The sequence below is a fragment of the Leucoraja erinacea genome, chromosome 4, assembly GCF_028641065.1.
Source record: "Leucoraja erinacea ecotype New England chromosome 4, Leri_hhj_1, whole genome shotgun sequence".
In the NCBI taxonomy this organism is placed as follows: Eukaryota; Metazoa; Chordata; class Chondrichthyes; order Rajiformes; family Rajidae; genus Leucoraja; species Leucoraja erinaceus.
Genome location: NC_073380.1, coordinates 16,146,539 through 16,173,649, shown reverse-complemented (window position 1 = coordinate 16,173,649; position 27,111 = coordinate 16,146,539). Strand labels below are relative to the sequence as shown.

Genomic DNA, 27,111 nt, shown 5'->3' with positions numbered 1-27,111 from the left:
TTGCCATTGTCTCCTTGCTATCAGCATTTCTTGCAAAGCCTGATATTCTATTTGATCCTCAATTGAACTTTCAACTGTAATTCTGACACAAAGGCTACTGACATTAACCTCTGTAATATTATTACTTATGCCCCCAGGTCACCATATTAGCTGAAATGTGCATGTGTGTAATTAGAATATAGAAATTTGACAATTTCAATACATTTTTTGCTTTTTGCAGCCACCATTTGTTAACTACTCCTTCCAATACTGCTGCTTGCATCTTATGCCATAAATGATCACTCACCTCTTTGAACACGGTGGAAAGGTTGAATGCTCCTCTGTCTTATGATCTCACTCCCCTTCCTCCAACTTGACCAGTCTTTAATCTTAGTCCCCTTGTATTTTCCACTTGTTTTGACATCTATTTATTTTTACCATGATTCCAGGAATGAGTAGGTTAGCATATGACAGCACTGGGCCTCTACTCGCTGGAGTTTAGAAGGTTAAGGGGGGACCTCATTGAAATGTACAGAATAATAAAAGGTAGAGATAGTGGATGTGGAAAGGATGTTTTGACACCTCACCCGTATTTAATGCCGCCTTCTAAATCTTAGTCAGGGCTCCTGCAATTTCTACTCTAGCTGCTCACAGTGTCCTCAGATATATCTGATGTTTACTTGCCTTGGGAAAAGAATGGGATAATTAGGGTCAGTTGGCATTGCCTGCAGCATGGCATGTCTTACTAATGTTTTTGTGGAGGTGACAAAGGTGATTGATGAAGGTAGGGAAATGCATGTTGTCTACATGGATTTTAGTATGGCATTTGATAATGTCTCTGAAGGAAGGCTGATCTAGAGGTTTCAAGATGTGTGGGATTCATGGTGACTTGGTTTGGATTCATAACGGGGTTTTCCATTGAAAAGCTATACAACGGGATATAGATAATGTACAGATATGGCCGGAACAATAGCAGTTGGTGTTTCATCAGAGAAAGTGAGGCGTTACACTGCGGGCAGTCAAATGGAAGGGGCATTATACAGTTAATAGTAAGACGCGTAACAGCTTTGATATACAGGGCAAACTTACAGTCCAAGTCAACAGCTCCCTGAAAGTGGCAACACAAGTCGGTGGATTGGTAAAGAAGGAGGATGGAATGCTTGCCTTCATGGGTCAGGGAATTGAATATGTCAGAAAGTCATGTTGCAACTTTAAAAGATTGGTTCAATCTTGCTGCAACTTTAGGGCTGCATGGAATCCTCGGAAATCCAGTTCCGAAAAAGGATGGTCAGCATTGGTAGAGTATGACGTGCTTACTGTACACATATAAACAAATGTGGAGGGCGACTTTTATTCAAAAAGAAAGGCAACCATTTATTTAAAGCATGGGTGCTGCATTACTCAAATAGCAACAACATTTGCATAAAAACAAATTTAAATATAATTTATGATAATTTAAATTTATCAAAATGATTGAAGCCAACTCAACTTTTTTCATTGGTTAATTTGCACAACTATAATTATAATCTCATGTTTTTCTGATTAAAGTGACTGTCCAAATTGGTGCATTTTCTGAATTCTGCTACTTTTAATCTTTCAACTTTCAGGTTCTTGCTTCCCTTGCAGACTCTGCATAGAATCAACCAAATTGTTCCTCTGCTTGTTATTCTACCTATACTCATCTCTGCTGGTATCTGCAGCAATTGTTTCTATACATTCACGGTTGTTGCAGACTGTTTCAATGATGTTGCAGAAGTGATAATGGGGAAGAAAGAAATGGCAGAGGAATTGAATATGTTTTTTGCATCAGTCTTCATAGTGGAAGACACCAGCGACGTGCTGCAAATTCAAGAGAGTCATGGGTGGAAGGTAGTGGAGTGACTATCACTAAAGAGAAGGTGCTTAGAAAGCCGATAGGTCTTGGTAGACTGGATTTAATGTGTGCCATAACCAGCCTTTCAAAGCACTTCATGATGGTGGATGTTAACGCCACTGGGTGGCAGTCATTAAGCCAGGCATTTTTGCTTTTCTTTAACACTGGGATGATAGTGGTCTTCATGAAGCAGGCGGATACCTCAGAACGGAGTAGGTAGAGATTAAAGATGTCTGTGAACACTTCCGCTAGTTGGTCCACGCAGTTCCTAAGGACGTGGCCTGGGGCTTCAGTTTTCTGTGGGTTCTCCCTCAGGAAGGCTGATTTATGTTTTGCAATGGTTTCCCTAGGAAAGGGCACTCTTGACATGTCATTGCTCTATTGGCCTTCGCTCACAGTGAGCAGAGAATACACGTCATTCCTACAATTGTTCTTCTTGGGCATGCCATCAGGATTAATGATAACTTCTACTCTGGTTTCAGAACTTGTGGGTTCTGAAGTGGCTAAACCCAATGTAGGACCCACAGACCCTCAACACACAGGGCAGGAGGTGCCTGATGCTATGTGTCGACTGTTTAGTGTACGTTCCTACCACTTACACAGGGATACAGCGGACTACTGATACATCAAAGTGAGATTCTGAATACCATTGTGTAGGCTTCGCTTTGATCAGTGATGGATCAGTGTCGCCATTGACATTTTTTTTCAAGGAGAGTTTGAGCACTGATTTGAATCTTTACACCTGTCGACTGCTAATCTGTTTCTATGACAGAGCTCAGAATAGAGTATCTGATTCAGGAGTCTGGTGAGGAGAATGTGATCTGGCCAAAGTTGTCAACTGAAGTGCAATTAAGGTCTCTGTACCAGGGATGTTAATCTGGGAAAGGACACTGACATTTGCTTGTCGGTCCTTCCAATGAACTTGGAGGATTTTGCAGATACAGTGTTGGTGGTATATTTCAGTGCCTGGAAGTGCCTGCTAAAGGTGCCCTGTGTGTTGAGGGTCTGTGGGTCCTACATTGGGTTTAGCCACTTCAGAACCCACAAGTTCTGAAGTATGAGTAGGTTATCACTAATCCTGATACATGCCCAAGAAGAACAATGTAGGAAGGACGTGTATTTCAGAGGGAAGGGTTCACTGTTGTCCAGCAGATCAGTAGACCTTGTGTGTGTGCCATATATGATGTTTTGATCATCAAACATCCTGTGTCAAATCACCAAAAACTATTCTGACACATTGAAGAAAAGGACAAATTTAATTATCATTGCCAGCCTTCACTAAGCAGCGACTCCCGAGATATAGGAAGTGGATCATGCATTCCAAGGTTTTCTCGTGAACCTTTATTGCCAGAGGACAATGTTCCACAGCAGGGGCACAGAGGTAAAGGATCTTTTACATGCAAATGTTCAATGTCAGGTCTAATCGTACTACCCAAACTGGCATTATGTGTTCAATAGAGTCCAAGAAGCATTTTCTACTTGTTCTGTTATTTTGGGGGACCTGTGGACATATGGTCCGAGTTATATTTTCCTCTCTGCTTCTTTGCAGCCATTGTGTGTTTCCTTGATCTGTTTTGCATGATTCCTTATTTCTCTGCACTGATTTCCTTTGGGTACTTCTATCCATTGACATCTTCCTGAAGTCTTTTATTTGCACTTGCTATCAATATCGTATACAACTTTAGCATCATCGATAAACACCTTAATCACATGCCCCTCCATCCTTCTTCCTTTTTTATGCTTTATGTGTTTCTACAGAGCACAAAACCAATTAGTTTTACCCCTCAATATAAAGAAAATGCTGGATACTCAGCAGGTCAGGGAACTACATAATTTGCTGCCACAAACCCGCATTGTGATCCAACATTTAGTCTTGTTTTAGATCTTGTAGATTATTCATTCTCTGATTTAGTCTTGCATAATTGGGCACACTAGTCTCAGATTGACACAGCACAATTCATCTAAAACATTAAATGCGTAGAGAATGAGCTTTTGTTCATGACCGAGTTGTTGCCAGAATATGAACAAGAGTGCTGTTGTGTGAAGTGTAGTTTTAAGGGCAAGAGCTACCTTCGTCCCACAACGTTCAAGCCAGTCAGAATTACTTGACTACTAAATTTATATTCCAGTTGATTTAACCTATCAGACTTTCTGAAAATCATTAATTAGATTCTAATTTCCTCTCTCTTTTTCCTTTCCTAATTCCCTTGTTGTCTGTGGATGTTTGTGGTTGGACTTTTCCCCTGGTCAGTATTTTTATTTCCAGGAAGTGTTGCCTGTTCTAGCTGCAAAACACTGCATGATGCAGGCCAATGCAGAATACCATCAATCAATTCTGGCCAAGCAACAAAAGAAGTTTGGTGAGGAGATTGCAAGATTGCAGGTAAGCTTTAAGTCGTCATCTGAAATGCAATAGTGCAATTTAAAAAACGCAAATAAGTTGAATTTGTTTATCATTACAGTAGTGGCCTGATTATTATATGAATTTAGACGGTGGAATCTTCAGCTACAAAATGTTTAGCTGAGAAGGCATTTGGAATTGCTTTAATTGTTCCTGTCCAAATCTAACTGTCCTCGAGAAAAACAAAATCCATTGTTCACTCTCAAAGCTATTCACTACATGACACTCCTCTGGGAATGCTTGGATCAGCCCAAAAATTACCCATTTTCTTTGCCACCAATGTTACACACCATGGATGGGAAAGGAATGGAGGGTTATGGTCTTAGTGCATGTAGATGGGACTAGGTGAGAGTAAGTGTTCGGCACGGACTAGAAGGGCCGAGATGGCCTGTTTCTGTGCTGTAATTGTTATATGGTTATATGCTGCCCCTTCCATCCTAGCCTCTAAGAAATGCAAACTAAGTTTGAAACCGCTTGGTCCCTAAGATTGAAACGTTCTATTGGGTGCCCTCTGCTCGTACCAATGCTCACCATCCTCGTCTATTACTCTCAACTTGCATCTTTTCTGATTTTCCTCTGGTCCTCCATAATCATTTCATTATAAACACGTCTTGCCCATGAAACTACTTTTGCAGTCTCAGTTGTTCCCAACAGGTTTCCTTACAGACCTCTTAACTGAACTGATGCTGTAATTATGTAGGAAGGAACTGCAGATGCTAGTTTACACCAAAGATAGACAAAAAATGCTGGAGTAACTCGGGTGGAGTCAGAAGAAGGGTCTCGACCTGAAACGTCACCCATTCCTTCTCTTCAGAGATGCTGCCTGTCCCGCTGAGTTACTCCAGCATTTTGTGTGTATCTTTGATGTTGTAATTGGATCCCTCGCTATCGTGTCTGCTATAATCATCACCAATTTCAAATAAATCCCTAATTTCTCCTAAATCCTTGAACATATTGCTGCTTTACAAATCTTTCTTATAACTTATTGTTTGCACATATTCATTCAATGGCCCCCCGGGGGCCACAACTTCAAAATGTCCTAATTAAAATCACAACGGCAACGCTTGTGTTTTTAATGCAGAAGTAAAGAGCAACCAATTTGAAATACAACACAACTAGTCTTTCTTATTTACTTGGATGGCATTATGTGTTAAATTTATTGTACATATTGGGTCAGTTTCTGTTCAGTGGATTTCCAAAATGTCCAGACATAAAATGCTGGAGTAACTCAGCGGGGCAGACAGCATCTCTGGAGAAAAGAAATGGGTAACGTATCGGGTTGAGACCCTTTCACATGTTCAGTGATTAAATTCCAAGCATAAGCAATAAAACGAGTAAATATCTGTTCTAATCAAAAGCCTTAAATAATTCCCAGATGTTTAAAACTTGATTGATCCAAATAGCAACATTCCATATTGCTGTCATCCAAGTGTTCAGTTTGTCCTTAATTTATTATAAACAACTTAAAACAAGATTTGTTTTAGGATTATCTCAGTTTTCTCTTTTTATAATTCAGCATGGAACTGATTTGGTGAAGACTATTGCCTCCAGGTATGATGAGTATATCAATGTGAAAGATCTATCAGACAAAATCTCTCGTGCATTAACTGCAGCAAAGAAGGATAATGACTTCATTTATCATGACCGTGTTCCTGACGTGAAGGACCTGGAGCCAATTGGAAAAGCCTCACTAGTGAAGTCTACACCTGTCACTGTCCCGATGAGTCAGAAATTTACTGGTAAGTTTACAACAGAAGCATGCACAAAATGAACTGTTAAATACTTATGCTCTATTTACAAAACAAGCTAATGTAACTAGGGCAACTTGAGTAATTTCTACCTTGTTGATCTGCTGCCAATCAGGAAAATTGTGGAAGAAATCATTGTTTGCTTAGTTAGAGATACAATGTGGAAATATGCCCTGAGGCCCACCAAGTCCGTGCCAATCACAGATTACCTGTACACTTGTTTTATCCTACACACAAGGGACAATTTATGGAAGCCAATTAACCGCCAAACCTGCACGTCGAAGGAATGTGGGAGGAAACTGGAGCACCTGGATAAAACCCAGGGAAAACTCTGTACAGACAGCACCCATAGTCAGGATCAAACCAAGGTTACTGGCGCTGTAAGGCAGCAACTCTATAATAACTCACTATGCCACTGTGCCTACAAAGTTACTAATAAATTACAGAGATATTTAATGTAGGATGCTAAAAACTTCAGTCCCAATGAAAGAGAGATTTGTCCGTTCCAAGCCAATTATAGTCTCAGGGCATTGTTGCAGACTTCCCCAGTGCATTATGCTCGTGCTGTAAAATGGATAAGAGAGAGCCAGTGGATGTAGTGTATCTGGACTTCAGAAAGCCTTCGATAAGGTCCCACACAGGAGATTAGTGGGTAAAATTAGAGCACATGGTATTGGGAGTAGGGTATTGACATCGATAGAACATTGGTTGGCAGACAGGAAACAAAGAGTAGGGATTAACGGTCCCCATTCAGAATGGCAGGTAGTGACTAGTGGGGTGCCCCAAGGCACGGTGCTGGGACAGTATATAACAGCTATTCACAGTATATATTAATGATTTAGATAAAGGACTTAAAAGTAACATTGACCAATTTGCAGATGACACAAAGCTAGGTAGCAGTGTGAACTGTGAAGAGGAAGCTATGAGGATGCAGGGTGACTTGGATAAATTGGGTGAGTGGGCAGATGCATGGCAGATGAAGTATAATGTGGATTAATGTGAGGTTATTCACTTTGGTGGCAAGAACAAGAAGCCAGATTATTATCTGAATGGTGTCAGATTAGGAAAAGGGGACGTGCAATGAGACCTGGGTGTCCTTGTACATCAGTCATTGAAAGTAAGCATGCAGGTACAGCAGGCAGTGAAGAAGGCTAATGGCATGTTTGCATTCATAACGAGAGGATTTGAGTATAGGAGTAAAGAGGTCCTTCTGCAGTTGTACAGGGCCCTGGTGAGACCACAGCTGGAGTATTGTGTGCAGTTTTGGTCTCCTAATTTGAGGAAGGACATTCTTGCTATTGAAGGAGTGCAATGTAGATTCACGAGGTTAATTCCCGGGATGGCGGGACTGTCATATGCTGAGAGAATGGAGCAGCTGGGCTTGTACACTCTGAAGTTTAGAAGGATGAGAGGGGATCTTATAAAATTATTAAGGGATTGGACACAGTAAATACTGGAAGCATCTTCCCGACATTGAGAGAGTCCAGAACCAGGGGCCACAGTTTAAGAATAAGGAGTAGGCCATTTAGAACTGAGATGAGAAAAAAAAATTTCACCCAGAGAGTTGTGAATTTATGGAATTCTCGCCTCAGTCGGCAGTGGAGACCGACTCACTGGATGCTTTCAAAAGAGAGTTAGATAGAGCTCTTAGGGCTAGCGGAATCAAGGGATATGGGGAGGAGGCAGGAATAGGTTACTGATTGTGGCTGATCAGCCATGATCACATTGAATGGGGGTGCTGGCTCGAAGGGCCGAATGGCCACCACCTCCTGCACATTTTCTATGTATCTATGAGCTAGGTAGGGAGAGGAAGGATGGAGTTGGGAAACAGAGGCAGGTGGGTGACAGGTGAAGGCAGACAGAAGAGCAGTTGAGGAAAGGGGAGGGTGAAGATGGAGGCAAGCCGGAATCTGAGTAGGAAAGTGGTGATGGGAACCATTAAAGAAGAGGTGTAAGGCAGCTGGAACCAGACGAGGTGGGAGAGGAAGCAGGAGCTGACAAAATAAGTAGGCAGGTTGGTTGATGTAACCAGTAGAGGACGGGTGTTGAATAGAGATGAAAGGAAGCGGGAGCATGATGGGTCAGGGAAAGGAGACTAAATATGAAAACTGATGGAGGATGGGAAGGAGACAGGAGAGGGAGGGTAGTGCAAAGAAGATGATGTTAGAAAAAAAAATGTAAAATTCAATGAGGTGATCGTGACTCCCTGGTCTGCCCACCCCTTCTATCAAGTGGGTCTCATAGAGTCACACAGTGCAGAAACAGCCCTTTGGCCTAACTTATCTGTGCTGGCCAAGAAGGTTTGCTCTGAAAGGTAAGATTTTATGGGTTCCAGCGATGGCTACTCGAGACACAGGTGTCTTCATGGACGGAAGCAGAGGATGGTGGTGGAAAGGTTTTCTTTGGATTGGAGGTCTGTGATGAGTGGTGTGTCTCAGGGTTCAGTGCTGGGCCCATTGCTCTTAATGGTTTATATTAACGATTTGGATGCAAATGTGGAAGGCAAGATTAGTAAGTTTGCAGATAGTGAAGATGGTTATCAAAAATTACAACAGGCGCTTGATCAGCTGGGGAATTGAGCTAAGGAGTAGTTAATGGAGTTTAATGCAGATAAGCGCTACACGGGTAGGTTTAAACCAGTTTGATGGGGGGGATTCATTGCTGGACTGAGGCAGATGAGAGGCTGGAAGTCAGAATGTCCGGTCATGTAAGAACGTTCAGTGGACAAAATTGTCAGGAGAACGTCAGGGAGTAAGGGAAGGACTGTTGGATTGAATTGCACTCATTTTAATGTGAGACGCCCGATGGGTAAGGGATGAACTCGGGGTGTGGGTAGGTACATGCGACTGGAGTGTGTAGCCATTCCGGAAACCTGGCTAAGGGAGGTACAGGACAGCCAGCTTAATATTCCACGATACATGTGTAACAGGAGAGATAGGTGTGGGAATAAAGAGGTCGCTTTATTGATTAAGGAGAATGTCAAAAGCAGTAGTCTGAGGTGGCATGACTGATGGTTCATAAGGCCATATGGGTGGAGCTGAAAAAATAAAAAGCGGATGAGCACCTAGTTGTGAGTGTATCGCAGGCCCCAAAATACTCAGCATTCTTTCCACCTTAACACCATCTTTCCTATAGCAGTTGCCTAAAAGTGCTGTCACAGGTACATAGGGCGGTAAAGAGTGCTTTTGGTATGTTGGCCTTCATTTGCAGTCTATTGAGTGTAGATTTTGGTGTATTACGTTATGTTTGTATATCATGTTGGTGAGGCTGGATTTTGATGACTGTTAGTATAGGAAGAATGCCATTAATCTGGGTAGAGTGCAGAGAAGTTTTACGAGGATGTTGCCAGGATTTTAGTGGCTGAGCTATAGGGCAGGTTAGGATTTTATTCCTTGGAGAGTATGAGGTTGAGGGGTGATCTTATAGAGGTGTATAAAATAGGGGAATAGATAGGGTGAATGCACAGAGTCTTTCACCCAGGGTGGTGGAATACCGAAAAAATAAGGAACACACATTCAAGGTGGGAGGGAAAGATTTAATATTAACCTGAGGGGCAGCTTTTTCATTCAGAATAGAGGATATAAGTAACAAGCTGCAAGGGAAGGTATTTGAGGCAGGTAATATAACAGAATTTAAAAGATGTGCGGGGCAAGTTTTATTACACAGAGGGTGATGGCTGCCGGTAACGCATTGGTGGAGGTTGTGATGTAGGCTGATACGATAGTAGCATTTATGAGGCTTTTAGATGGACACATGCATAGGCAGAGAAAGGAGGGGTATGGATTATGTGTGGGTTAATGAGGTCCTGCCTCTCACCTTTTCCAGCTTTCTTCTCCCCCTCTACAATCAGTCTGAAGAAGGGTCTCGTCCCGAAACGTCGCCTATACATGTTCTCAAGGAATGCTGCCTGATTTGCCAAGTTGTTCCAGCAGTTTAGAATCAGACTGAAGCAGGGTCTCAACACGAAACATTGTCTCAATCCAGTTCCTCTCCTGTACTTTCATTTTTGCTCAATATTCCAACATATGTATTTTCTAAAATCTGCAATTATAGAAATATCTTGGGGTGCATCACACTTCAATGATTCATTTTCAGTTCCTTCATATGGAAAAAAGTCAGAATAGTTTGATTTCTGAAATAAATTAGGTTACTTAAGAGCTACTTAAGAAATGAAGTTAAGGGCGGTTCGGTCGAACAGCGGCAGAATTGCTGCCTTACAACGCCTGAAACCCGGGTTTGATCCTGGCTACCGATGTTGTCTGTACGGAGTTTGTACGATTTCCCCGTAACCTGCGTGGGTTTTCTCCGAGAACTTCGGTGTTCTCCCACACTCCAAAGACGTACAGGTTTGTAAGTTATTTGGCTTGGTGTAATTGTAAAAATTATCCTTGTGTAGGAAGGTGTTGATGACGCTGGTCGGTGCGGACCCGGTGGGCTGAACGGCCTGTTTCTGCACTGTATCTCTAAACTAAACTAAATTACTATGAATATGTCTAAAGCCATGTATTTTTCTGAACGATATTTGTTTATTTAGATCTCTTTGCGAAGATGGTTCCTTTGGCAGTGCAGCAAGCACTGAGCATATACAATCAGAGACGGGCTGACTTGGTGAACAGAATGATTGCACAGATGAGAGAATCAACAAATCTTACCAATGGGTAAGTAAGAAAATCATCTTCAGCCACTATTATTAAAATTATACAATTTTTGCAACTTATCGTCTATAGGCCCTCTCCGCATTATGAATGCTAATTTTATGGACACCCTATCCATACAAATGGTCTCCTATAAATATTACTAAATTCAAATCGAGCAAGCCTTTGGGAGAAATAAAATCCTGTGTTCTTTTTAAACCCTTCTGCAGTAATCAGACGCCATTGTCTCTTAAGAACTCAGGCGGACAGTTTCACCGCGAGTGAGAGCACAAACAAAGGACATTTCTATCATAACTAGCATGGTGGTTTTCCCATATGACAAACTGTCTTCAACCTGAAACATTAACTTTTTCTTGGATGCTTCCTGGCCTGAATTTCAGGATTTTTTGTATTTCAGATCAAAAGCTTCAAATGTTTTTTTTAATATACAATGATTTAATTGTACATTCTTAAGTGGAACATGCAAAGTGGTCTCGTTATGAATTTTATTTGTTGGGGGTTAGTATGGCATAGGGAATGCAGATTGGTAGACCATTGGTGAATATTAAGTGTAATGAACATTGTCATCATCCTCAGTGAACAAGTCGGCAGTTGTTTGGAGCTTGATCTCCAAATGAAAACAAGCACAAGCATGTCTACATATTGCTATTTGGCTACTAGGATCAAGTGAACTTGGTTCATTAGTGTATTCATCATAGAATATTTTTTGTTCACTCCTGTTGAGAGCCTTTTGGTTATGAGGTGCAACACTGCTGTAAGAAAGATTGCCTCAGTATTGTTCTCAATGATTCAGTCTTGCTTGATACTGGTCTTCACTGAGATTGGCTCTATTGTAGACTTGTTGGTTATGTTCATGTTTTTATTTTGGAATCCACACATCTGCAATATATTATTTTTGTGTTGCTAGGCATAGCTGTCCATGGAAATGCTGAATGTGTGATTGGTGAATATAGTTGTAAAGTTAAATCATTTTGTTATAATTATGTAATCTCCCAAAAGGTAAATGGTATATCCTCGCTGATCAGAATGCAAATGTACGATTCAAACAAAGTTTGTGGAGGAGAGATGTTTGAAAAACAATATAGAATTGTGAGATGTATAACACAATGATTCTTTTTTATTATATTGTAGTATTCTGGCTTCCTTGAATTTGCCTGCTGCCATTGAAGATATTTCTGGTGACAGTATCCCGCAATCAATTTTGGAGAAGTCCAGCAGTGTGATTCGGCAGGGTGGTCTCCAGACAATAGATCAACTCATAAGAGATCTTCCCGACCTTCTGCAAAGAAACAGTGAAATTCTGGATGAGGCAACCAATTTAATTTCCTCTTTATTTTCCTGTGTTTCACTTTTGCATTTTTTTTCCTAAAACTCCAGATGTCAAATGAGCCTTTTATAAATAGATATTTAAGAAAGGGCGAGAGGGTACAGCAAATTGTTCATCTTTTAGCATAATGATAGCAGAAGGAAAACATTGTAATTTATATTGAAGGGCTTAATCACAGGACACCTTGAAAAGGAAAATAGGATTGAGCAGTCAGCATGGATTTATTAAGACAATTATGTCTGATTAGTTCACTGAAAATCTATGTTATTAGTATAATGAACAAGGGAGGAACCAGTGGATGTGGCATGTTTTGATTTTTGTATGGCTGTGGATAAGATTGTGCACTAAAGGTTAGTCAATTAGATCAGAGCATGGAGTTGAGGGTAACTTACTGAGATGGTTAGAGGATTGATTGTCAAACAGAAAGCAGAATGGGAATAAAGGGATCTTTCTCCAGGTGACAGTCTGAGAATTGTGGGGTACCAAAGGAATTGAATTAATTATGTTCACCAGCTTTTCCTGAGTTAAATCAATTTGTTGGGTGGATCAAATGTCCTAACACAACTATGTTTCTATGTTTCTATCTCGGAAAACAGTATTATTTAAACGTTGCGACGTTGGATAATGTTAATGTTCTGTAGTAGCTAGGGCTGAATGGGGTTTGCTGAAAGTCTCTGAAAGCCAACATGCAGGCAAAGCATGCAATCAGGGAGGGTAGTGTGATGTTGGCCCATATCACTGTAGGATTTGAGTACAGGATCAAATATGTCTTGGTGTAATTATATAGGTCCTTGAGTAAGGAGTGTCATGTTTGTCTATTTACCCAAGAAAAGAATTGCTCACCAAAGAGGAAATGTAGCAAACATTCATTAGACCATTTAAAGATACAGCAGGAATGTCACCTGAGGATAAATATAGTGATTTTACTTGTTTATTCATAGTTTAGAAGAATGAGACGAGAAGTCATTGAAACTCGCGCATGATTCTTATGTTTAATAGGCTGAATACAGGAAGGATAAACTTTTTATGTTAAAAAAAATAGGATTTCAGTCAATGAGAATACTGATTAGTTCACTGAAAATCTATGTTATTAGTATAATGAACAAGGGAGGAACCAGTGGATGTGGCATGTTTTGATTTTTGTATGGCTGTGGATAAGATTGTGCACTAAAGGTTAGTCAATGAGATGGTTAGAGGATGTCAAACAGAAAGCAGAATTTGAGAAAGAACGTAATTATGTTCACCAAAGTTAAAATCAATTTGTTGGGTGGATCAAATGTCCTAACACAACTATGTTTCTGAAAACAGTATTATTTAAACGTTGCGACGTTGGATAATGTTAATGTTCTGTAGTAGCTAGGGCTGAAAAAAGTCTCTGAAAGCCAACATTCAGGGAGGAATATGTTAAAAAAGTAAGGAGTGTCATGTTTATCTATTCACCCAAGAAAGGAATTGTTAGCCAAAGAGGAAATGTAGCAAACATTCATTAGACCATTTAAAGATACAGCAGGAATGTCAACTGAGGATAAATATAGCAATTTTACTTGTTTATTCATAATTTAGAATGAGACGAGATGTCATTGAAACTCGCATGATTCTTATGTTTAATAGGTTGAATACAGGAAGGATTAACTTTTTATATTAAAAAATTATGCTTTCAGTCAATGAGAATACTGGAACAAGAGGAAATCACTGATAATGAACTGAAAACCAAATTTAAAGAACGCTGGCAAAGGACTCCGTCAAATGAACTATACAAACCCTTAAGAGCAGGTAAGAAAGCACTGAAGGTCATTTTAAACAGAGCATAATTTTAACAACAGAACATGGTGCAAACTATCAGGTTATGAAAACAGTGATCTAAGTTGGGCTCCTAGGAGGAGAAGGAACTATTGGAAATTTTCAATCTGTGTTTCGGGCATTTGGGTAAAACTAACTGGATGCTGTAGACAGTAGTAGTACGTGCAAAGTTTGAAATGCTGGCGTTGGGAAAGGGTAGGAATAAAGTACATCAAGCGAACTAAATAAGCTACTTCGTTCCTTGAGCTCGGGTTTCATTAGTTTAGTGATACAGCATGGAAACAGGTCCTTCGGCCCACCGAGTCCATGGCACCCAGTTACACTAACACTATCCTACGCCAACTGGGGACAATTTACAATTATACCAAGCCAATTAATGTACAAACCTGAACATCTTTGGAGTGTGGGAGGAAACTGGAGATCCCGGAAAAATCCACGCAGGTCCTGAGGAGAACATACAAACCCTGTGGGAAAACCTTTTTTGTGTGTCCTCCATTAAATCAGATCATACTATACATGTCGGGCAGCGTCTCCGGGGAACATGGATAGGTGATGTTAGGACCCTTCTTCAGACTGATTCAGTCCGCTGAGTTACTCCAGCACTTTGTGTTGTTACACTTTAAAACTAGACGCCAATGGCACTGGTCTGCACCAGTGAGCCCTTCCTCATGGGTTCACAAGGCTGTTGTTGCGGCTCACGTTGTAGCCCCTGGGGACAGCCGCTGCCACCGACGAAACCCGCTCGGTCACCATGGGGCTCCCTCCCCCCTCACCTGCTGTCGCATCCGAGGTGGAGTATGTTGGCGATTCAGGGGGAGAAGGTGGACGATGAGGAGGGGAGTGTGGGGGGGAGTCTGAGTGGACAAAGTGACGGGAGGAGGAGGAAGAGGCAGCAGAGGAGTGGACAGAGGACAAAGCGATGGAAGAAACGGCAGCAGGTGAAAGGGGAGTGGGCCCCACTGTGACATAACGTGTCCTGTCGGTGGTGATGGTGGTCGAAAAGGGTGCTGTTCCCCGGGGCTATAACATGAGCTGCAACAACAGCCGTGTCACCGCGCCAAGCGGTGGGTGAAGAAGGGCTCAATGGTGCACCTTGCGAGTCGGGGGTTGGGGGTCGTCAGAAGCCGGGGCTTTAAACAGCCAGAGAGACGGGTGCGAGCCAGTGGTTTCATAGGCAGGTACGTTCGTTATATCTGAAACCTGTTGCAAAGGAGACCATTACAATAAGGGTTTACTAAACATATTCAAGCCACATACAGGTACAACTGATAGAGAAAAGAGAAATATACCAAAGTGCAGATTTGCAGGATTGTAGTTTTGTTATCAAAAGTGAAGGAGCTGTTCTTGGCTTTGGTTTTGCATGCTTTTATCTTCTGCATGTTATGCATACACAAGGTGCATGTTGTATGTTTGTTATGAACAAGGATAGATCTGCTGCATTGGGAAAAGTACTAAACTGGGGTAATGTAGTTCACAACAGAGTAAATTGTGAGCAACTGTTCTTGTGTAAGAAAATACACAAAGTGCTGGAATAACTCAGCGGGTCAGGCAGCATCTCTGCAGAGGATGGATAGGCATCTTTCATAAGGCTGATTGTGATTGGGGGAGGTGAAAAAGCTGGAAGAGAGGAACGGCAGGACAAAGCCTGGTGAGTGATTGGTGGATACGCATGTAGGCGGGGGGGGGGGGGGGGGGGGAGTTGAAAAGGTAGCTGACTGGACAAAGACCAGAGATGAAAAGTCAAAAGGTGTGAGATAAAGATGGAAGAGTCACAAAGAAACTCAGTCTCATGCCCAGAGTCGGGGAATCAAGAACCAGAGGATATGGGTATAAATTGAGTGGAGAAAGATTTAATAGAAACCTGAGGGGTAACTTTTTCACATAAAGGGTGGTGGGTGTATGGAGCAAGCTGCCGGAGAAGGTAGTTGTGGCCGATACTAGCGCAATGTTTAAGAAACATTTTGACAGGTACATGGATAAGACATGTTTAGAGGGATGTAGGCCAAACGCAGACAGTTGGGACGAGTGAAGATAGGACATGTTGGCCGGTGTGGGCAAGTTAGGCCGAATGACCCGTTTCCATGCTCTATGACTCTATATGGCTTTACTAATTGTTAAAACATAAACACATAAAGACTGGAGGATTTGTGCATAATTCTACTTCATTAGAACAGTAAATTCAATGTTTTCTACTGTTTTGTATTAATTTTGGGCCGAATGGATTATTGGGCTGGCGGCTTTGTCACTCAAGCCTGTCGTGCTGGCAGCTCGTTCACTCACGGCTGGTGGGCTGGCAGTTGACACGGCTATTCCTTGAAATTTCATTTCAAGCAGGGTGCAAGGCCACCAAATTTAAGTGCAGCTTCTTACCACTTCAAGCAGGGTGCAAGGCCACCAAACTCAAGTGCAGTTTCATACTATTTCGAGCACGGTGCAAGGCCACTAAAGACAGCGAGGCATGACCTCTCCCTCCTCCATCTTGCAGAGACTGAGCCACGCCCACATTTCTGGGTTTTATAGTCTCCCCCCCCGTCCCACCAGAAGAGGCATGGCCTTCATGGCGTGATTGACAGGAGAGAGAATCTCAACATTTTTAAAACATTAAAGTAACTTTTTTATTTTTCATCAATCGGAAAAATCCAATTGTCCTGCGCAGCGGAGGGGAACTCTGAGTAAGATGGCCAAAAATCACAGTCGTTAGTGGCAGCGTTTATTCTAAAATCAATATACAGAACAACAGGAAGTGGTCAAGATCAGACTTTTAGCAATATAGATCTACAAGTTTTTGAGGCTCAACGTGCTCCTCCTAATCATCACTGGTCTGGGAGCTGCCGTCAGGTCCATATGAACATTTTTATCACCTCTTGTGTTAAAAGGCTTTGCTCCTTGATTAGTTTTCTTAACTGGTGAAAGAGATATAACATTTTGTTTTATCTACACTGTAATCAAATAATAAACAATGTAATGCAATTGTGTGCATTTTCCCCTCTTTTCCAAGACGGAGCTAACTTCAGAAACACTCTGAATAGAGCAGTCCAAGCTGATAAAGTGGTCCGAGAGCGTTATGCTGCTCACAGTGAAATAATTGCCCTTCTTTGTAAACCCGAAGCAGAACTGAATACTGCCATACCATCTGGCAATCCAACCAGATCTCTTCAAGGAAGTGAGGTAAAGTAAAATTTGCTATCAGACTTTAATGCTTTGGGAAAATGATATTCTCAAATAACCTAAAACAGTTAACTGTCTGCAACACTTGTGGGGTGATAATTGCTTAATTTTAAAGGGGTATTGAATTGTTGATGATGTGGCTATTTACTGACTCCTTTGAGATGTTAAGAGACCATGAAGATCTCAGCATAGGTATGAGGTTGCATGTTGACTTGGCTTTGGGTCCCAGATCTGACATTGCTTCTACGAATGTCTCCAGTATTGCCTATTTTTACATATACATACACTGAATTGAGAAGGCTCTTTTTGTGGGAAATAATGTACCATTTGGACTTTTCCTGTAATCTTTAACAGTGAATTAAAAAACATTCTTGTTCCAAGTTTCTTCAATTTGCTTTTGCAGTTGATGCTTATGACCTCAAATTTACTCGTTCCCTACTGCTTACTATGAGGCTATTCCAGTGAACTGAAGAATTTAAAAGTAATATCAGCCTTTTATAATCTAATTAATAATTAATGGCAATGGAACTAGACAGAACACTTTTTTGCTTGAAAATTGAGACACTGCTTGACTAACAATCCTACTGACACTACCTATGGAGAACATGGATAGGTGACGTTTTGGATCGTGGGCTGAAGGGATTGGTTTCCAGAGGGCTAGTATGGGCATTGTGGGCCAAATGGATTCTTGGGGTGACAGCTCAGTCACTCAAGCCTGATGTGCTGCTGGCAGCTCACTCACAGCTGGTGGGCGAGCAGTTGACTCGCGGCTATCCATTGAAATTCCATTTCAAGCAGGGTGCCAGGCCACCAAATTCAATTGCAGTTTCATACCATTTCAAGCAGGGTGCAAGGCCACCGAATTCAAGAGCAGTTTCATACCATTTCATGCAGGGTGCAAGGCCACCACATTCAAATGCAGTTTCATACCATTTCAAGCAGGGTGGAACCACCATAAAACCACACAAAACACCACATAAACACCACACTCACAGTTCGGTAGAAATTCAGTGTGTTTAGTTGATTCACAGCTCAGACGGAGTCATGACCTCTCCCCCATTTTGCAGAGACTGAGCAACACCCCCACTTCCGGGTTTTATAATCCCTCCCCCCTCCCACCGGAAGGGGTGTGGCTTTCATGGCATGATTGACAGGAGAGCTATTTTCGACATTTTTTTAAACGCTAATACATAATAACACTTGTATTTTTAATTGATTGGAAGAATCCTCTGTACCCGATGAGCGGAGGGGGACTGAGTAAGATGGCCAAATGTTATCTTACCACCAATTGTTGTTGGTAAGATTACCACCAACAACAACCATTTGCAGTGCAGCATTTCAAAGCAGTTACCATCACCAACAACCATTTGCAGTGCAGCATTTCAAAGCAGTTACCACCACCAACAACCATTTGCAGTGCAGCATTTCAAAGCAACCACATTGTCAAACCACATTAAGGGCACTCACAGTTGAGTAGACATGTGTTCAGTGTTATTCACAGCTCAGAGAGACGTGACCCTCTAGCTTCCTACATCTTGCAGAGACTGAGTGAGGCACAACACTTCCGCGTTTTATAGTCCCTCCCCCTATCCCACCAGCAGGGGCAACAGAGAAAATGTCAACATTTTTTAAACATTAATAACTCTTTTATTTTTAATCGATGGGAAAATCCTCTTGTCCTGCACAGCGGAGGGGGACTCCGAGTAAGAAGGCCAAAAATCACAGCTGTAAGTGGCAGCGTTTTTTCAAAAATCATGAAACAGAAACCAGGAAGTGGTCAAGATCTTACTTTTAGTAATATAGATATGCTGCACTTCCATGTGCCGAGCCACACGTCTCTTAAACACCACCTTAGGGACCTTATCAAAAGCTGTGCAAAAATCCATGTATACAACATACACCACCCCACCTTCATTAATCTTTGTAACATTCTCAAAAAAAATGTCAAGTAGTGAGACATGACCTGCTGCGTACAAAGCTGTGCTAGCTATCCCTAATTAGCTAATTATCTTCCAAACCAAGTAAATCCTACCTCGAAGAATTCTCTCCAGTCCCTACCACTGATGGTCACTGGCCTATGGTTCCCTGGATTCTCTCCACTTCCTTTCTTAAACCAAGGATCAGCAATGGCCACTCTCCAGTCCTCCGGGATCTTGCCGTGGATAACGAAGAAACAAAGATCCTCATCAAGGCCATGCAACCTCCTTTCTTTCCTCCCTCAATTACCTGGGATAGATCCCATCAGGCCCATGGGATGTTGCCACCTTAATGTATATCAAGAGCCTCAGTACCTCCTCCTCGATCTCAAGCTACCTTAGAATATTTGCATTCTCCACACTGATTTTGCAGCCCTCCCATGTCCTTTCGGTGAATACAGACGTAAAATACTGCTTCAGTACCTAATCTACATTATCTGACTCCAAGCATAGATTCCCTCATTTATCTTTGAACGGTCCTATCTTCTCCCTGGTCACCCTCTTATTTCTAACATACAGACAAAGAGCCTTGGGGGTTTTCTTTATCCGACTCTCTGAAGACATTTCATGGCCACTTTAGGCCCTTCTAATTGCTTGCTTGAGTTATTTCCTACTCGCGTCATATTCCTCTTAAGCCTTGTCTGATGCCACCTTCTTAAACCTGACATACAATTCCTTTTTCTTCCTCACCAAGTTTACAACCACCTTGGTCATCCATGGCTCCCTTATATTGCTGCCCTTATCCTTCCTCCTTACTGCAACATGCTAATCCTGCACTTTGGTCAGCTGGCCTTTAAGCGACTACCACATGTCCTCTGTGTACTTGCCCAACAACAACTGTTCCCAATCTACCCTCCTTAGCTCCTGCCTAATGACATTGTAATCTGCTTTGCCCCAATTAACTGTCTTCCCTCAACATCCAGACTCGTGACGCAACAATCTTAAAATTTATGGAGTTGTGATCACCATCCCCAAATTCTTCTTCCACCGCAGCCGGTAGGCGGCGCGACTCTGGCCAGCAGCGGCCTCTGCAGCCTGTCCGCGTTTTTATTATTTTTTGTCTGTGTTTTAATGTAGTTTTTGTTATTTTATGTTGGGATGTGTGTGTGTGTGGGGGGCGGGGGGGGGGGTGGGAGGGGGGGGAAACTTTTAAATCCCCGTGCACTGGATTCTTCTTCCACCATTGAGGCCGCAACGAGGAGCGGCCTCCAACAGGAAGGCTCATTTGCCCTCAATCACAGCTGGAGACCGGAGCCGGTGGAATCCTCTTGCCCTGAGTAAGTATGTGCTTGGGCGGCCCGACCTCCGGATAGGGAGGCTGCTGCGGGTCTGCGGAGGCGGCACCAGGAGCCCGCGGCTCCCTGGGGGGAGAGCTTTTCTGGGGCTCCTGCAAATGCCCGTGCGGGTTGAAGAGCTCCTGGAGCGGGGCCTGACATCACCGCCCCGCGCGCGCGGGAAGACAGACACACAAACCAAGACCCAGTGTGCGACCTCGCAGTACCCCGGCGTGGCTTTAATGGCAGCAGGACAGGCCAGGCCATAGGACTTTGGAATGGGGGGGGGGGGGAGAGTGACGTTTAAGTTTTTTTTTGGCCTTCCATCACAGCTATGTGATCATGAAAATGTAATTGTGTTGTGTCTGGGGTCTTTGTGTGTAATGTATGAAGTTTCATTGGGGGGTCCAAATGACAAATAAATAGACTATTGACTATTGACTAAACCAGTCACCTCTCCAGCTCACAATACATGGTCCAATCCCTGCCCTGTAAGTCATTGGGGAGGATAAGGAGCTGCAAATGCTGGTTTACATAAGACAGACACAGCTGGAGTAACTAGCAGGACAGGCATTGGACCGTTTCTGGTCAAGACCCTTTGGAAGAAGTTATTGGGGAAGCTAAAGTCACCCGTTACAACAACCCTGTGGTTCATATATAAAGTCATAAGGAATAGTAGAATTAGACCATTGGACCCATCAAGTCTACTCCGCCATTCAATCATGGCTGACCTATCTCTCCCTCCTAACCCCATTCTCCTGCCTTCTCCTCATAACTGACACCTGTCCTAATCAATAATCTATCTATCTCTGCCTTAAAAATATCCACTGACATGGCCTCCACAGTCTTCTGTGGCAAAGAATTCCACAATTCACCACCCTCTGATTAAAGACATTTCTCTTCATCTCCTTCCTAAAAGAACATCCATTAATTCTGAGGCTATGACCTCTAGTTCTAGATTCTCCCACTAGTGGAAACCATCTCCCAATAGTGGAAATATCCTTCTGTAATCTCTACGTATTTTATCCTTTACCTCCCACTGGCTAATAGATTGTAGTATAATCCCATTACAGTCATTGTAATCCCATTTCGCACTTTTGAGCGCAACCCATAATGCTTCATGTGCCCTCCAGTGTGTTCTCTCTGTGACATTCAGACATTCCATGACATTCTCCCGAATTAGCAACGCAACCCCTCTCCCTCTTGTAACCCTCTCTATTACATCTGATACATTGAAACCCAGGCACGTTGAACTGCCAGTCATGTCTCTCTCGCAACCAAATTTCTGTACTAGTCTCAACATCATAATTCCAGGCTCTAGTTTCATCAGCTTTTTCCACAATACTCCTTGCATTGAAGTAAACACGCTTCAGCCCTTCATTATTCCCAATATTCATGAACCTCTCGCTGCCTGTACTTCTTTTGAGACTTACTTATCATAACCTCCACGTTCTTATCATCCAGATAAGAAAGATTTGCTGACCCGCTGATCTGGTTCCCCATCAGCTGCCATTCTAGTTTAAACCCTCCCGAGTAGCAACAGCAAACCTCCCTGCAAAGATATTGGTGCCCCTCCAGTTCTTCTTATTGACACTGATCTATGCACAAACGTGTTTCAATTTTTAAGAGTGATGGTTACAGACAGGGTAAACTGCAGAAATTTTTTTCCCATATCAGAGGTTGATAAAATTATTGGACGTAGGTTTAGGGCCAGGGGGAAGAGAGGAGGGGATCTGAGGGCCTCCTTCACCAAGAGAGTGCCAAGTATCTGGAATGCATTACCTGAGAGAATGGGTTACTGACGTCCACCTGAGCACTTCAAAATTTCAGTTTAGTTTAATGTCACGTGTACCGAGGTACAGTAAAAAGCTTTTGTTGCATGCTAACCAGTCAGCGGAAAGATAATACATGATTACAATCGAGCCATCCACAGTGTCTGTCAGAGTAGAAATTCAAAAGAGTGGAGCAATTGTAATGTGTGATTGCAGATCCACTTCTGTGACCAGCATACAAAGAGTCTTCATAGTTGGGATGCCATCTTGGACATGAGAGTTTATGGATGAAGTGCTGAGAGTTGGGATTAATATGGATAGGTGTCCAATGGTTGGTGTAGATAAGTAGGGCTGAATGACCTGTTACTGTATTGTACAATTCTTTGATTCTATTTATAATAAAAGTATTCTGGATTTATGATTTTATCTAATATCAGTCAAAGTTGTTGTCATGATCCCTGACCTCCGCAAAGTTGTTTTGTAACTTAAATTGCTTTCAGTTTTTTTTAAACTTGTTAATTAGACTTTTGACGAATTTGTATTAATTTTCATTATAAAACTTGAAAATGTCAAAGAATCAAACTTTTTTTTGTGAGTTGACTTAATGGTATTTTTTTTCTAGGTGGTTACACTTCTGAAAACTCTTCTTGCTTCCTTGAATGAGGTTAAGAAGGAGAGAGAAACTCTTGAGAATGATCTAAAGTCAGTGGAGTTTGATATGTCCAGCAAGTTTCTGACAGCATTGGCTCAGGAAGGTGCCATAAATGAAGAAGCTATTTCTGTGACTGAGCTTGATCGAATTTATGGAGGTCACACTGACAAAGTACAGAAGAATTTGAAAAAGCAGGAAGAGTTGCTTGCAAATATTCAGGTAATTGATGCGTTGTCGTGATGGCGAAGGAATATTATCCTTCCATTTGAAGAAGGTTGGAACTCAAAAAGCATGACAACTAAGTGGAGCTCGTATAAGACCATACCTTTTTATTCTGGGTTCCAAAACTTGGAAATTATATTCTTGGAGTGATGGACTAAATTTAAAACATGGAAACTTTACTGCAAATCAAAATAAAACTTGCAGCGAAGAGGCGCTGGTATTTTCAGGCATGTTACAAGGATCATGTAGTGATATGTCAGGCAGTGTTTTCGGCAGGAAAATAAGAAGTTGCAATTTCCATACATTGTGAACATTTATATTTAAAAAAATACCATAGCCCTGACCAATTGGGACTGAACAGTCTAACATTTAGACAGCTGGATTGGAAGGCTCGAGTTATCAAGAGATTGGATAAGATGGGAAGTTTTCCTTGCAACAAACAAGGCTGAAAAATCACATTATTGAGGTATATAAAATTACGAGACGAAAGATATAGCCTCTGTCTGTTTCTCATGGTAGAGTTGTCTAAAACGAGAGTGCACAGGTTCAAGCTGAGAGGAAGGTGCTTTAAGGGGATCTAAACCGTAATTTGTTCAGGCAAAGAATGAGGGCCAGAGGAGGTAGTGAGGCAAGAACAGTAAAAATATTGATGAGTAATCTCAGCAAAAACTTGAATGAGCAAGGCATAGAGGGATATGGAGGTGATGCAGACAAATGGGATGAGTATACCTAGACGTTATTGTCGTCAGAGATGTGGTGGGTGTTGATATGCTGTACAACTCTTTCAATGTGAAACTGGCAGTGAGGGTTGACATTTAAGGGCCAGGATTCTTCCAGCTCACAGAATATACTCACCTCGTTGTCTGTCTCAATTCCTCACTCTGTTTCTCCCTTCCCTCGCTCATGCTTTCTCGCCTGCTTCACTCTTTCACTCCTCCTCAAGCACCCACTCTTGAGCTGCACCCCATCCCCTCCCCTCCCTCGCACACCCTGCAATTACTAAAGAAACCAAGACTGTCTGAAATAAAAAGTGAGAGCACACCTAGTCAGCTTTTGAAAGTTAATGACAAGTTAAACATTTCGGGCACAAGATTGTTCACAGATTGCAGGAGTTATGTGACGTGCAGCAACTGGATCAGTGCTCTGAGTAGTATAACATTTTGCTTTTGAATTGCTTATTGAGTGTGTTTGTGTGTTCAATATACCTCTTTGCTGAATCCAAGTTGAAATGATCTTATCATAGTGAATTTTGGAAGCACTGACTCAGAATTTAATTTCTGTTCCAGACTGCTCATGAAGAATTTTCAAAGTCCACACAATCAAACACTGATGCGAATCAGAGGGAAGAAATACTTAAGAAATTGGCAGCAGCACATGATCAATTTGTTGAACTTGTAGCTAATTTGAGAGAAGGCACCAAAGTGAGTATTTCAACTTCTACTTTAACTTTTGGGAGAAAAAAGAATTTGAAGTATTTTCATTTCACATGTAGTCCTTAAATTTACACATTAGATTACTATTTGGTAATGGGTTGATCATGTTTAGCAGACCCAAAATTTGTGATTTTTGCAATGCTTTCTTTTCCGTTGTTTTTCATGTGCTGATTTAAACCTTTACGAGTCTGTCATTATCTCTGTTGCAATTTTTTCCAACTTTCCGATGTAAAATGAAAAGCTTACAGTTTCAAAGTGCACCATGTCACACCTGGAAAGGAAAAAAAATGTGATATTCAGATTGTTGCCTAGTCAAATGCTCAACTATGTTGGAAATTTAAACAGAAAATGCTGGAAATACACAGCTTGCCAAGCAGCTGAACCACCAATAAGAAATGTTTTCTCAGAGCTTAGTTAAATCAGCAACATTCTCAATGATCTCAGACATTTGGGCAGGTACATGGATAGGAAAGGTTTAGAGGGATATAAGCCAAATGCAGGCAGATGGGACTAGTGTCGATGGGGCAAATTGGTCGGCATGGGAAAATTGGGCTGAAGGGCCTGTTTCCATGCTCAATGCTACTATCACTATCTGTGAGAGGAATCAATGAAAACTTTTTGTTTAAACTAGCATATAATCGGGTAGAGATTTAAATTACAGAACAATTGTTACAAACCCTCCTAGCCCATCCCTTTCATATGCAACCACATTTTAAATCTGTAACTATTCTCTTAGTAGTTTCTACCAATGAAGAACTTATTAAATTATAGCAGGTACATGATTATGACAAGGAAAAAATGTTTCACTATTAAATGTGAATATCTCTTATTTTTAGTTCTACAATGGGCTCACTGAAATCCTCTTGAAGTTCCAAACAAAATGTTCTGACATTGTGTTTGCTCGCAAGACTGAAAGAGATGAACTTTTAAAGTAAGTGCAAATTTAGTTTATTTTTCAGAAATACTGATAATTTTGCATGGCATTTATTTACAGAAATATTGTACTGACGTTGTTGCTCGTTAATTAATTATCTATTATTGCATTATTTCTGGCTTCATGTTAGCATTCATACAGCGTTTTTCTGCTTCTGATTCCTGGGGTTGCAACCTTAACTCAATGGTGCGATCCAGATAGGACTAAAGCTAAGAAATAAGTCCACCATCTTTTTACTTTGCTTGTGCAGCTTACAACCCAGCTGTATGATAATTGATTTCTCTAACTTCACGTAACCCTTGCATCCCCTCCCTCTCCATCCCTCCCCCACCCAAGTCATTGTATAAGGTTCAAAGATATCTTGTTAAGTCTCATTGTCTAACTCATTTTCACCTGGCCCACAACTAGCAATAGCCTGTTTCCTTTATCATTGTTACTTTTTCTGCATAACTCTCATGCATTTGTTCTATGTCTCTCTGTATTACTGTCTATATATCTTGTTTCCCTTTCCCATGACTCTCCGTCTGAAGAAGGGTTTAGACCTGAAATGTCACGTATTGCTTTTCTCCAAAGATGCTGTCTGACTCGCTGAGTTATTCCAGTTTATCTAGTCTGTCTTTTTACTGCAGGTACACTTAAGAGAATGGTGGATGTTCAAGCAGTAAGATTAGTAGAGAGAAAAGGTGAACCGTTTATTTAAAAGTGCATTGTCAGGATGGGTACTAAGGATAAAGCGAGTTATTTGACGCTGAAATTGCATCTATTTAACAATATATTTTTTCAAGCCATTTACTTTCACAGTTACAGTCATACAGCATGGAAACAGGCCCTTCGGCCTCCCTCGTCCATGCCAACCAAAATGTGCTGTCTGCATTAGTCCCATCTGCCTGTGTTTGGCCAATATTCTTTTAAACTTTTCTTAACCATGTACCTGTCCAAATGTTATTTAAATGTTGTTACAGTACGTGCCTCAATTACCTCCTCTGACAGCTTGTTCTATATACCCACCACCCTTTGTGTGCAAAAGCTGCCCCTTGGGTTTCTAATAAATCGTTCCCCCTCTCACCTTAAACCTATGTCGTCTGGTTTTTGATTCCCCTACTCTGGGTCTGATTAGATCTGGATTTCTGATTGCAAAATGACTAACTTCATTTAAGAAATAAAAGACAGAGATGTGGAAATTACAGTATTTTCCATCTATAATCAGCCGTGGAGAGGTTATTGGAATAAAAAAGTAAATGATTTGTGCACAAGATAAATTTCAACCGAATCAAGTGTGTTAATGTGGTTTTGTAACAGTTTGAACGTGTCTGTAACAAACGTGTCTGTAACAAACCAGAGTACTTTTAAGGAAACGCAAGTAGTATCCAATGCACCTATTTGCTGGTTGGAGCTAAAAGATTTCAAGGTAAATTATTGATAATTGATGCATGTGATAGTGAGGAGGCATAATGCTAGAAACTGAGATTGGAAGCAAGCGATTGGTGGCTTGCAAGTATTGTGATGAGGACTTTCTAAATCACTTAAATGACAAAACAGGATCATATATCCAAATTTACAGATGAAAGAATAATGGAAAGGTAGGATGTATGTGAAATTATATCCCTCCAAACCTGTCCTATCCATTTTCCAATTTAAAAGCACACTTTCAAAATCGAGAGAACGGCAAGACTTTGGAGCATAATTGACTGAACCTGGTACCAGGCGGTTTTTTTCTGTGTGGTCACCATCATTCTTCCAGCTTTCAGCTCATTGACATCAGCTGCAGTGCAGGATCTCACCCGCTATAAATGCTTAGGTCCCACCACAGCAGTTTTTGCACTTCAGAGCCTGTGACAAATTGTGTACCACGAAAATCATTGCTAGGACCTGCGTTATTGGTCATATACATTGACAT

General features: G+C 41.6%; 1 protein-coding gene across 4 annotated transcripts in view; it reads left to right on the top strand.

Moving 5' to 3' along the window:
* pdcd6ip (programmed cell death 6 interacting protein) overlaps positions 1-27,111 on the top strand; it is a 61,813-nt gene that overhangs the window by 27,040 nt on the left and 7,662 nt on the right. For 2 of the 4 annotated variants that reach the window (XM_055633763.1, XM_055633765.1), the window contains exons 7-15: positions 4,119-4,235; positions 5,770-5,992; positions 10,536-10,659; positions 11,788-11,965; positions 13,645-13,756; positions 16,782-16,951; positions 22,596-22,844; positions 24,134-24,268; positions 25,117-25,211. In XM_055633763.1, the coding sequence (XP_055489738.1) occupies positions 4,119-4,235; positions 5,770-5,992; positions 10,536-10,659; positions 11,788-11,965; positions 13,645-13,756; positions 16,782-16,951; positions 22,596-22,844; positions 24,134-24,268; positions 25,117-25,211 (1,403 nt within the window). Of the gene's footprint in view, positions 1-4,103; positions 4,236-5,769; positions 5,993-10,535; positions 10,660-11,787; positions 11,966-13,644; positions 13,757-16,781; positions 16,952-22,595; positions 22,845-24,133; positions 24,269-25,116; positions 25,212-27,111 lie in introns of all 4 variants that reach the window. The other 2 variants (XM_055633764.1, XM_055633762.1) reach the window with 1 other exon arrangement.